The 13,722-nt window shown below is 43.4% G+C and overlaps 1 protein-coding gene across 1 annotated transcript in view; it reads right to left on the minus strand.

The window, feature by feature from the left end:
* Positions 1 to 311: 311 nt before the first annotated feature.
* zdhhc18a (zinc finger DHHC-type palmitoyltransferase 18a) overlaps positions 312 to 13,722 on the minus strand; it is a 51,953-nt gene continuing 38,542 nt past the window's right edge. The window contains exon 8 of the mRNA XM_072247410.1: positions 312 to 1,725. Within this exon, the coding sequence (XP_072103511.1) occupies positions 1,558 to 1,725 (168 nt within the window). The 3' untranslated portion in view covers positions 312 to 1,557. The remainder of the gene's footprint in view (positions 1,726 to 13,722) is intronic.

Here is a 13,722-nt window from a genome sequence, read left to right on the forward strand (position 1 = left end):
CAGCCAGTTCAAGGTTTTTCTCAGATCTCCCTTTAACTTATTGTGAATAACATTCTGCAGCATTCACATAGGCAAAGCTTTGGGTTTAGTTACTCACTGCATCTATGGTATATTGGTGAGTAAATATACTTGTCACTAATCCACTTAATAACACTGGACAACAATTTTTTTTGTAAGTGTTGCTTCCTCAGAATTTTTTTTTTGTTTATGATAGTTCACTTGAAGTTGGACACAAATATAGTTTCAGACTATTTGTATCACGTAGGAATTTGGAGACACAAAACATGAACTTTTATTGAATATAATGCATTTAATTGCATTACGGTGTTGACGCTTTGCAATAGTTCAACTAAGCTTGTTGATGGTTTTCATTTGTACTCAGTGTCTGAGGCTTCTCCCTTAAGTGTCCAACAATAACCAGCCAGCATTTATGGATTCCAGTTGCCCTGATACCATTTCTCCATGACCGCAATGTCCTGGTGAAACCTTTCACCATGCTGGTCACTAACAAGGCCAAGATTTTCAGGGAAGAAGTCTAAATGGGAACGCAGTAAATGAACCTTTAGTGACATGTTCACTTCATGGTCTTGTATGCTTGAACCATGTTGTCAACCAGCTACGTGCTCTGTAATTGTCAAGAAAATTTTGAGCAACATCCTTGAATGCCTTCCATGCGATTTTCTCCAGTCCCACTAGAAGCTCTTCGAATTGCCTGTCATTGATGAACTGTTTGATTTGTGGAGCAACAAAAATGCCTTCCCTCATCTTGGCATCAGTATTCTGACTTGAATTATGAATTGAAATAACAAATATAGGCAATTTTTTAAAAAATGGTCCATGATAGAGAAGTTTCACGGTGATTTTCATGACCAGCAGGCCAAAATCCATTAGGTACACCCAAAAGTATTCAGAAAGCAAAATCTTTGTTATCCAGTGTAGTTGGCAGCTTCTACCTTGCTTTGACATTGTGCTTATTTACTATCTTTAAATATTCATCCCATTGATAGTAATTAACTACATTATTGGAGCAAAACACTTTACCACAAAGGTGCACCAATGATTGTTTCTCTAGCAAGAAGGTTACGTTTATGTGACTATCTGGCAATATGAATAATGAACTGATTTCCCAAAGAACATTTATATTTTAAAAATCTAGTTGATTTTCCCAGATCGCTTATTTCAAATTTTGCCTCAAAAATCAGCAAATGAAAAATATTAATCCAATCAGCTCATCCCAATGTCACAGTTATCAATGCTCCATACTTATCTATACTCAGAACAATATCAAACTGCACACCTGCAGCAAAAGTTTTGTTTTGTCCAAATATCTGGCATTTCAGAACACGCAGATCTCTCCTACAAAAATTCTAGTCATTAAATCGCAAATCTGTATAGATCAGGTGATCTTTGGTACTAAAATTTTTTGTCTTTCTCCGAATAAAAGCAGCAATGGTGACACAGCTATGCGTTTGGTCAAAGCATGCAGTTGCTGCCATTGTTCACACCTCAGGAGTGTCCAAGGTCCACAGGAATCCAATGGTTCAATCCAGAAATAGCTCATGCACTGGGGGAAGAAACTGTCCTCGTTGCTTGCTGGAATATCAGCTGTATCGTACCTTTTCCTTGTGCGTGCGCAGGTTTGATGAGGCCAGGGGGCTCGATGGCACAGATCACAGCGCCGTCTGACTTCTCTGGCATGGTTTTGTTCAGGACACACAGACTTGTCTGGAAAAGGGAAGTGGGCACACTCTGGTAAGATAATACAGCACCTTGAAAATTAAGTCCTTGATTACACTGAGGGAACAGAGGAAGGAGCACGGGGTTTAAAGAAATTGGAGAGGAGAATGAAAAATAGAAAAAAAAAACCTTTAATAATATTAAGAAACAATCCTACAAAGCTGATGCTTCAAAAACTGCACAAGAAACAGGATGTGATTATTAATGGTATTCAACCCACAAAGGACTACAGCTCATTTCAAAGATTATTTAACTATATAGTGAACATTGCTGTAACACCGTATGTTTTTACATGCTTACAATAGCTTAATTATCTCAGTGGACCAGTTGAGAGGAAAATGTTTCTCGGCTTTATTTATATATTTATTCAGCGTGGAACAGGCCCTTCCATCACTTCGAGCTGCACCACCACAGCAACCCCCACAACCCCGATTTAACCCGAACCTCATGGAACAATTTGCAGTGACCAACTAACCTACTCGATAAGTCCTTGGGCTGGGGAGGAAATGAGAGCACCTGGAGAAAGCCCACACGTTCCATAGGGACAACATACAGAGACTCCTTACAGATGATGCTGGAACTGGGCTCTGAGCTCAGGGCCCCGAGCTGTGATGGCATCGCACTAACCCCTACGAAGTCATGGCACTCTATTGGAAGGAAAAAGGTCCACAGAGAACTTCTGCAACTCAGAGTTTAACTTCTATCGGTCACTGTTGGAAGGCCTATCATATGAGGAGCGTTTGACGGCTCTGGGACTCTACTCACTGGAATTCAGAAGAATGAAGGGTCGCCTCATTGTAACCTATCAAATGTTGAAGAGTTTCAACAGAGTAGATATGGAGAGGATATCCTTTTAGAATAGAGATGAGGAGAAATTTCTTTAGCCAGAGAGTGCTGAATCTGTGGAATTCGCTGTCACAGGCAGCTGTGGAGGCCAAGATATTGGGTATACTTAAGGCTGATAAATTCTTGATTAGTCAGGGCATGAAAGGGTATGGGGAGAAGACAAGGGACTGGGGCTGAGAGGGAGAATGAATCAGCCATGATGAAATGACAGAGTAGACTTAGTGTGCCAAGTAGCCTAATTCTGCTCCTATTCCTTACGGTCTTAAAAAGCAAACCCAGTCATTGTTGGGAAGAGCTTATTGTCAGTAAGAAACTACCCTGTTGCCTCAGGGTAGTAGCAAGAGAGTAGTAGTCTACGGGAAGGGAGCCTGGAAATAAACAAATAAAAATAACCAAGAGAAACCTCTGAAACGCACAAGGGTCTGTTTTGGGAACAATCTTCAAGATCATCATTTCCATCTTCACAGCTTCTGCAACAATGATCAGATATGGATCACTCAGAATTGGCACTGAGACTTCCTTGAGTAGGCACCAAGTTAACTTCTTAAAACAAGGATGAAACATTAACTCTTTCACTCTCCACAGATTTCAGCAATTTGGTCTGGTTTGCAATCACTAGCCTTGGCAGTTTGTTTTATACATGCCCGCAACAACTCATGGTAGCGTAGCAGTTAGCGCGACGTTATTACAGCGCTCCAGGTCAGCGGAAATCAGAGTTCTATCCTGTAAGGAGTCTATATGTCCTCCTCGCGGAATACGTGGGTTTCCTCCGGGTGCTCTGGTTTCCTCCCACAGTGCAAAGACGTACCGGTTAGTAAGTTAATTGGTCAATGTAAATTGTCCTGTGATTAGGCTAGGGTTAAATTACCAGGTGGCATGGTAGTGTAGTGGTTAGCACAATACTTTACAGACCCGGGTTCAATTCCCGCCACTGCCTTTAAGGAACTTGTACCTTCTCCATGTGATCGCATGGATTTCCTCCGGGTGCTCTGGTTTCCGGTTGGTAGGTTAATTGGTCAATGTAAATTGTCCCGTGATTAGGCTAGGGTTGAATTGGGGGATTGCTGGGTGGTGTGGCTCGAAGGGACAGAAGGGACTATTCCATGCTGTATCTCAATAAATAAGTAAGTAAACAAAATTGGTTAGTTTTTTATTACTGCTGGGCAACGTGGAAGAGCCTATTCTACACTGTATCTCTAAATAAAATAAAAATAAATAAAATTATTACCTCAGAGATTGGAGCGTGCTTCACCTCTGGAGGAAGTAAACATGTCTAGAGAGAGCACCCTACACCCCAGAACATCTTCTGGGAGCAATGCCTCTAAAAGGAGGCATCTATCATTAAGGACCTCCATCACACAGGACATGTTATCAGGGAGGAATACAAGTGCAGTATATACTTCTTAACGTAATTTGCAGTCTTTATTATTATATATCGCAATGTACCGCAGCCGTACAACACCAAATTTCACAGCCTACTGTCAGTCAGTGGCATTGAACCTGATCTGATTCTGAAGGGAATGAATGGCCTGCTCCTATCCCCCAATGGTCTTAAAATTCCAGTGAGTGGGTGCACAGTGCACATCCAGCAATACCCTTAGCAGAATAGAAACAGGACGAGAATCAGTGAGACTCAGGACGATGACGCATGGAAATGTCAGTCCCATTGAAAGTTTGACTCTGACAGCACGACATTCAGACCAGTGTCCATGCCTAAGGTTACTGAGAAACAGATTTATCATTGACATTTGACACCAAAGTATAGTAGACGAAAGACAGTAAGTGGTGTGGAGGACTTCAAGATGGAGTCAGAACTTGAACATCAAAGCTAAGGAGTTGTAGGAGCCATGTATCTATTTGCTGCCTGTATTCTAGTTTGTGGCATTTTTATTAAGGTAATCGAGGTTTGGGACGTGGTAGAAGTAAATGAGTATAGTTACATATTCATATTTCGTCTTAGTTGTTAGTTTAGTCTACTTTTTGTTGAAAGCTAAGATTGGTAACTTCATTATTTTGCTAATTAGAATGCTAATTATGCGATAAGACCACTATTTACACCGATACATCGCTGATTTAGTTTTGCTAGTTTTGTATTGCTGCAAGATGGTTCGCCTTTGCTGGTTTCGTAATAAAGAGTCGAACGTACCTTTTTCGATTTGGGAATTTGCTGATGGGAAGTGCGTTGTACAGCATCAAGCACCCTGTTTTTGATTTGCTTTCAAGTAACTGCTACAGGAGCGACTTCACAAAAAGGGGAGGAGAAATCTGCTTCCAAAGATTTTTGTCCAAGGGATCCAAGCCAAGCCGGGCTATGTGGATCAAAAATTGTCTTTATAATGGAAGAAAGAGAGTGGTGGAGTGTTATTTGGAATTCTGTGACCAATGGGCACCAGAAGGGTCAGTGCTTGGGACCTTTGATGTTTGTGATATGTATTAATGACTTGGATATGAATGTAGGAAGCATAATTAACCAGGTTGCAGATGATTCAAAATACAGTGGTGTCTAAGGTTACAGCATGATATATGTAGATGAACTTAGAAAGTTGGGCAGATCAATGGTGTATGGAATTCGATAATGACAAACGCAAGGTGATGAGTTTTGGTAGAGCAAACAAGGGTAGGACATACACAGTAAGTGATAGGGACCTAGGGAGTGTTGATGAACAGAGGCACCTCGAGGGTAAAAATTCACAAGTAACAGCAGAGGTGGAGAAGGTGGCGAGGCCTCTAGCATATTTGTCTTTCGTTGGCTGTGGCTTAGGATATAAGGGCGGCGGGCATCACGTTTCAAATTTTCAACATGGCTTAGGCCACACTGGGAGTATTGTGTACAGTTCTAGTGGCCTCACTACATGAAGGATGTGACTGATGAAGGAGATTCACTGGGATGTTGCCTGGATGGGAACTTTTCAGTTATAGGCCAGTTTTGTTTTCTCCGGGAGCAAAGGGGCAGAGGGGTGATCTGACAGAAGTATACTAAATTATAATGGAAATAGACAAGATAAATACTCATCCTTTTTCACACTCTAAGGCAGGAGTTCCCTGCCTGGCGCCCACGGGCCCCTTGCTTATTGCAATTGGTAATATGTTACACATCTGACCACACCAGCTTCTGGGGTTTAGATGCTCTAACTCTCCGGAATATGGATAGCTGGCACGGCCCTTTAAAGATTCAGGCCTGTCCAACTAATTTGTGGCCATGGTTTGGTTTCAGGATTTTTAATATTTAAAGAGCATCTGAACTGAGGTTCAATGCTCAATTGTCAACTCTACTTTGGAGTCTCATCTAGCATCTGGTTTAGAACCCTGTCCTTGTTTCAAACTCGTTTTGTGTCTTGATTCTGGTCTTGGATACTCCTGCACATGGGTCCTAACCATCCTCACCAAGGTCTCTCCTCACAATTGGCCCACAGTATAAAAAAGTTGGGAATCCCTGCTCTAGGGGGACCAGAGGGGGTACATTCTCCCCACAGATGAAGGGGTTGGAATCAAGAATGCACCGGCTGAGAACGTGGTGGAGGAAGATATTCACATAACAGTTGAGAAACATGAATCACCAAGGCATTGAAGGCTGTGGATGCAATGTGGGTATAAGACAGATTGGAATGGATTGGTGCAACGGTCAGCATGGGTTCGATGGGCTGAAGAGACTATTTCTGTGTTGTACAATTCTGGGGATCCAATCTGAACAATTTCCTAACAATAATGATAACGTCTTGGGTCTATTTACACCTTGAAAATCTGAAATTGCAAGATCTGTTGTTAGGCAAAGGGTTTAAACAGCCAAGTTAGAAATGTCAGCCTATGATACAGATGAACTGTGATCTTGGACTTTTTTCCCAATGGCAGAGAGCACCATTCTGCCCATCAAATTCAGGCTTTCATCTGTTCCATTCTGCCACTTATTTCCTTGTGCTTTGGCCATACAGTCTCCCCTAATTCTACTGCCACCCAAATATATTAATAGTCAGCTAATCTTACAACACATCTTTAGCATAAAATTTGTTCAGATATACAAAGAGTGAAAAAGAGGTGAGAGTGGATAGCAGACAACTGGAAAACGATGCTGGAGAGGTAGTAATGGGGGACAAGGAAATGGTGAGCGAACTGAATAAGTATCTTGCATCAGTCTTCACCGTGGAAGACACTAGCATATGCTGGATGTCCCAGAGTGTCAAAGGGCAGAAGTGAGTGCAGTTGGCCCTAATGGGCTACCCCCGCGGGTTCTGAAAGAGGCGGCTGAAAAGCTGGTGGCAGCATTAGTAATTATCTTTCAAGGATCACTAAGTTCTGGCATGGCTCAGAAGGACTGGAAAAATTGCAAATGTCACTCCACTCTTCAAGAAGGGAGAGATGCAGAAGAAAGGAAATTGTACACCAGTTAGCCTGACCTCAGTGATTGTTAAGGATGTGGTTTTGGATTACTTGGAAGCACATGATAATATAGGCCAAAGTCAGCATGGCTTCATTAAGGGAAAATCTTGCCTGACAAATCTGTTGGAATTCTTTGAAGAAATAAAAAGCAGGATAGACAAAGTTGATGCTGTATACCTGGATTTTCTGAAGGCCTTTGACAAGGTGCCACACATGAGGCTGCGTAACAAGCTGAGAGCCCATGGTATTAGAGGAAATAGTCTAGCATGGATAAAGCAGTGGCTGACTGGCAGGAGGCAAAGAGTGGGAATAAAGGGAGCCTTTTCTGGTTGGCTGCCGGTGACCTGTAGTGTTCCGCAGGGGTCTGTGTTGGGTCTGATTCTTTTTACGTTATATGTCAATGATTTGGATGACGGAATTGATGGCTTTGTTGCAAAGTTTGCAGACAATATCAAGATAGGTGGAGCAGTTTTGAGGAAGAAGGGAGGCTGCAGAAGGACTTACACAAATTAGGAGAATAGGCAAAGAAGTGGCAGACAAAATACAGCCTCAGGAAGAAATAAAAGCGTAGACTATTTTCTAAACGGGGAGGAAATTCAAAAACTGAGGTGCAAAGATTCTTGGGATTCCTCAGGCAGGGTTCCCAAGCATTGGTGAGGCCTTTCTTGGAGTATTGTGAACAGTTTTAAGCCCCTTATCTATGAAAGGATATGCTGATATTGGAGAGAGTTCAGAGGAGGGTCACAAAAATGATTCTAGGTTTAAAAGGATTATCACATGGGGAGTGTTTGACAGCTCCTGGCCTGTATTCACTGCAATTTAGAAAAAATGGGGGAGGTGGGAGGTCTCATTCAAACCCATTGGATGTTGGAAGGCTGAAATAGAGTAGATGTGGAGAGGATGTTTCCTATAGTGGGGAGTCAAATACCAGAGGGCACAACCTCAGAAAAGAGAGACGTCCATTTATAATGGAGACGAGGCGGAGTGTGGTCAGTCCGTGGAGGTCGTTGCCACAGGCAGCTTTAGGGGCCAGGTCATTGAGTGTATTTAAAGGGAATATTGATAGATTCTTGGTAAGTCGGGGCATGAAAAGTTACAGGGAGAAGGCAGGAGAACAGGGTTGACAGGACAATGGATCAGTCATGATCAAATGGTGGAGAAAACACGATGGGCCGATTGGCCTTATTCTGCTCCAATGGCTTATGGTCTCATAAGACAGGAAACCAAGAAGCCAGAGGAAATATTTTGAATGATAGAAAGAACGCACTCCACGCAGACAGCACGCAAGCTCAATTTCAAACCCGAATCCTTGAAGCTCTGCCACAACAGCACTAACTACTGCACCACTCTGCTGTCATTATCTAACTGAACAGTGGAAAAAAAGGGTTCTTTAAGGTAGTCATAGCCGGGGGCAGGGTGATAATGGGGACAAGCTCCCACTACCTATTAAACGCTCCCCATGGAGTGCGTCTCAAATAGCCTCTGACAACCGAGTCCAGCTCCTGGTCTTCACGTGTTGCTTAGTTGCTGAGCCTGGTGGAACCATTTCTACTGACAGGAGAAGGGGCAAAGGTGGGCTACTGGCACCTTAAAACCAGTCACTTCGGGCAACGCACCTAGTAGAGGGAAAACGCTGATCTCAAACCTCCTCTGCCTTGCGCCTGTACCAGCTCACGGGGAAGGCTTTGGGAGTAAACCTCAAGGAAATATCTGGGGCTGGAGTCCCTAAGGCAGTCTTACGTTGAGTTCAATGCTGACTGACAACTCCAACTCCTGCCGCTGGTGCCAAACTGTATCAGTTTCTGCCTGGCATGGGCAACAGCTGGCTCTCCATATCGTACTGCCCTGGCAGTATCAAGTAGACAGCTAGGACACCATACCCGTGGCCAACTCCGAGCAATGAAGGGTCTAAAGTGGAAAAAATTCAAAAGGTCTGAACAGCAGATTCCCGTCAAACCTTAGTATCAAATCTAGGTTCGATTTCAAGTCCTGAAATCAAATATCAGCATCACCACAATAATATAAACTTACATCCTGAACAGTCATGCAGCCAAATTAAGCTTTACAAGGTTTGTGAGGATAAAAGCTGCAGGTTGGAATGGTACAGAAAAGAAGGGCGCCATGATGGCATAGCAGATAGCACGATGCTTTTACAGCTCAGGGTGTCAGAATTCTGGTGCCGTTGGTAAGATATTTGTACGTTCTCCCCATGAATCTGAGGGTGCTTCCAGCTTCCTCCCACAGTTCAAAGACATACCAGTTAGTAGGATAATTGGGCATTATAAATTCTCCTGTGATGAGGTGAGGGCTAAACCAGTGGGTTGCTGGAATGGTGCGGCTTGTTCCCCACTGTACCTCTAAATAAAATAAAATATGCAATGGGTTAACTCCAGACAACTTCCAACTTCAGCTGTTAGGAGATAGGACAAGAAACACTCTCTCACATGGGACACTGTCAGCACCTTTTCCCTTCCCTGAAAGCAATGACTTTTGATATCATGCACGCTCCACCTGTACTAACTACTCTAACATTTAACAAGCATCACATAACCATCAGAGGCAAGATTGGCCAATCCTGTGCATACCACTTTCCTGTCAGAGCACAAACTTCAGTTTCTCCGCTTCAGTCCAGGGCTTAAAGGTCAATTATCCACAATTCTGTAAACACAAACACGCTGGCGACATCGAACTCCAACAACTCAAGAACAATTTCTGAATAATATGGCTGCTTGCCTGACATCCAGAGATGAACTCCAGAAATAACCTCCAACCAGATATTGTGAAGACTGAAGCCACAACATCAGTATCTAAAGTAAATTCTGGTTCTCAACCACCAGCTCCACTGCTGAATACATCCCTGAGCCTGAACCAGACTCTTCACCACCTTTTAATTCACAGTAGGCTACCAACCCTGAATAAGTACAGTACTTCCTCTTTAGATCATTGAGTGATTTGGTGTTAGATTTTGTTTGGCATCAACTCTACAAAATGCCTTTTGAGGTTCTACTCATTAACGGTGCTAAGCAAGTTATTTATAAACTATTTTAATTTAAATCTCAGGCTAATCAACCAGTAGCCAAAGAGGAAACAGGTACAGCAGCTGAAGATAAATGAACAGGGCATTTGTTGTGACCGACAACCAATTTCACCCTTTATGAAGTGCTGATATTATTCCTCATATGTACTGTGCTCTTCGGTGTCCATGCTGTTACTTGTGAAAATGACTCTCTAGAAAGCTGCAAATTTCCCCGTTTTGAGCACTAATGGCAGGTCATAAGGAAATAAATTACCTTCGGAATTGAGCTGAGATTTCATATTAGGACAAATGGAAAACATCAGCAGAATAAACAGTCATGAAGATCTGGGATGGAAAAAAGGCTGGATTCTCATAAGAGGAAGTTGGGCTACTGCTGAGACCTGGTTGCCAATGACAGTGGCTGCGCAGGAGATGCACATTGAACATCAACTGCGACCGTGGAAGATGAGGATGGAGAATGTGAGTGTAAGGCTGAGTGCGAGTGTGAGAGAGAGCAAGCTTACCAGCTGACCGTCATCACCAGCCTCACTCTGAAAACTCTTACATCCCTCAGGCCGCGCATGAAATTGCAAAATCCTCACAAGTATCCTCCTAGGGAACAAACACTCAACATTACACACAGACCAGTGACATGCAACTCCAGCTCTCCAGAAGTTATGTCAGCAGGATATCCGTATTGGACTAAAATGAACATACTGTCCCAGAGTGCGCTATTCCCTCCAAACCCCCACAGCTGTTTCTCCCACCCACTGGAAGGCAGGGTGGAGATACATTTCTACCAAAGGAGGTGTAAGGCGCTCCTTTCCTCCGCTAGCCTGCAGGGCATGCTTGGGTAAGGATAGCATATTCTTAGCACCCAAACCCCCCGGATCAGGGTCACGTGAAGCCATGGGATCAGGTGGTGGATGGTTGTTTGAGCAACTGGTGCAGATCACAAGTCCTGGTTATGCGACCACTGACGCCAGGCAGACAGTCTCTGAAGAGTATTGATAATGGCCGGGGTCACCGTCTTGTGAAGAGACTGACCAGAAAGCAATGGGAAACCACTTCTGTAGATCACCATGCTATACCACACAGCACATGGCGAATGGACGAATGAACTGATTTCATCAGCCCCGTCACGAGAAACCACAATCCCGCCCACCCAGATTTATCACTTTCACCCATCAGCTCAGTTTTGCAAGCACTACAATGAAATCTAGCATTACTTTTCGAACAGGTGTACCGTGCCCAAGCAAAAGACTCAGAATCGCGTAACGGTCGCAGCATAGGAGGAGGATATTCAACCATTGAGTCCATAGCAACTCTACGTAAGAGAAATCAGCTAGACGGCGGTTCCCAGCCTGGGTGCTATGGACCCCTCACTTAATGGTACAAGTCCATACATGTAAAAGGTGGGGAACCCTTGAGCTGGACAATTTCCCCCGTCCATTCACCATAGTCCCGTCATTTCTTTCTTTTCAGTTACCCAGCTCCCTTCTGAGTGCTACTGTTTCTATTACTACCCCGGTTCTGTATTCAACACAGTCTATTAAAGAATCCTTGTGGCTCTCCCTCCACCAGTGAGAACAGTTTCTATCTATTCTGTCTCCTTACTAATTTAAATACATAGAACATAGAAATCTACAGCACAATACAGGCCCTTCGGCCCACAATGTTGTGCCAACCATGTAACCTACTCTAGAAACAGCTTAGAATTTCCCTAGCGCAAAGCCCTCTATTTTTCTAAGCTCCATGTATCTAAGAGGCTCTTAAAAGATCCTATTGTATCTGCTTCCACCACCGTTGCCAGCAGTGCATTTCACGCACCCGCCACTCTGTGTGTGAAAAACTTACCCCTGACATCCCCTTGGTACCTATTTCCAAGCACCTAAAACTAAGCCTCCCTCGTGTTAGCCATTTCAGCCCTGGGAAAATGCCTTTGGCTATCCACACGATCAATGCATCTCATCATCTTATACACCTCTGTCAGGTCACCTCTCATCCTCTGCCCCTCAAAGGAGAAAAGGCCAAGTTCACTCAACCTATTCTTATAAGGTACGCCCTCCAATCCAGGCAACATCCTCGTAAATCTCCTCTGCACTCTCTCTATAGCATCCACATATATAGTATTCTTGTAGTGAGGTGACCAGAACACAACACAGTACTCCAAGTGGGGTCTGACCAAGGTCTTATATAGCTAAATCATTCCAATCCATATTTCTATATCCATCCTTCTCCCCCCTTTCGGAATCCAAAAGCACTTATTATTCCTCTCTGTGCAGCAAGTTGACCGTGCAACTTTTGTATCTGCTTTACACACTTCGTATGATTGCCAGTCTTACTTTTCTTTTCATGTATGTACCACATTTAGAGCTGCCTTTCAAACATGGCACTGTTTCCTTAATCTCTCCACTTCAGCTTTAGCTACCTGGGCTGCTTATTCCTGTTTACTCTTCCCTTTAACCAACTTTCTCCCACAAGGACTGCATAAGAGCCAAGGAAATGGCATACAAGGTAGCAAGAGTGAGTGAGAAGTTTTTAAAATCCAACAAAAGGCAACTTTAAAAAAAGCTATAAGAAGGGAAAAGATGAAATATGAGGGCAGACCAGCCAACAACATAAAGCAGGATATCAAAAGTTTTTTTCATTTATATAAAGAGTAAAGGGAGGCAAGAGTTGATATTGGACCAGTGGAAAATAATGCTGGTGAGGTAGCAATAGGGGACAAAGAAATAGCAGATTAACCCAATGGACACCCTGCATCTGTCCCCACTGCTGAAGACACCAGCAGTGCGCAGAAGGTCCATGAGTGACAGGGAGCAGGAGTGACCTCGATCTAATCTCCTCACAACCTTCTCCTTCCCTAGGAGAACAACATCCAGCTCCTCCAGTCTACAGCACATAACCAAAGTTGTCCATCCTTGGAATCATTCTTGCACTGCCTCCAAAGGCTGCACGTCCTTCCCAGAGCATGGCACTCAGAACTGGACATTGTACAACAATAGTGTCCACACGTGATTTGTAAAGGTTCAGCTGGACTGTTCTGCTCTATTTCTTTGTGCCTCTGTCTGTAAAGCTCGGAGCCAAACATGCTGCTTCAGCTACTTTCTCAACCTGCCACTTATAATGAATTACATGCAAACACGCCAGATCTCTGTTCTCGTTTCTCTTCAGGAATTCTATCCTCACAATATTAAAAACTCCTTCAAAATGTAACAAATTTCACAGCAATAAATTTCATCACCCATCTATCGACCCAATACACCAACCATATCTCCTTGACCCATTACCACTTTCCCAACACTTCAGTCCACTTCCAAGTTTTGTCATGTGTAAATTTGGAAACTGTATTTGGTACACTCATTTCCAATTCATTATTTTTATATTTAAAAGCAGCGCTCCTGGGAATTTCATTGTGTACTTCTTCCCATTTGATAAATCATTAGACCATAAGATATAGGGGCAGAATTAGGCCATTCGGCCCATCGAGTCTGCTCCACCATTTCAGCATGGGTGATTTATTATCCCTCTCAACCCCATTCTCCTGCCTTCTCACCGTGACCTTTGACGCCCTGATCAATGAAGAGCCTACAACCTCCACTTTAAATATACTCAATGACTTGGCCTCCACAGCCGTCTGTGGCAATGAATTCCATAGATTCCCTACCCTCTGGCTAGAAAAATTCCCCCTCATTTCTATTCTAAATGGACTTCCCTCTTGTCTGAGGCTTTTCCCTCTGATCCGA

The sequence above is a fragment of the Mobula birostris genome, chromosome 30, assembly GCF_030028105.1.
Source record: "Mobula birostris isolate sMobBir1 chromosome 30, sMobBir1.hap1, whole genome shotgun sequence".
Classification (NCBI taxonomy): domain Eukaryota; kingdom Metazoa; phylum Chordata; class Chondrichthyes; order Myliobatiformes; family Myliobatidae; genus Mobula; species Mobula birostris.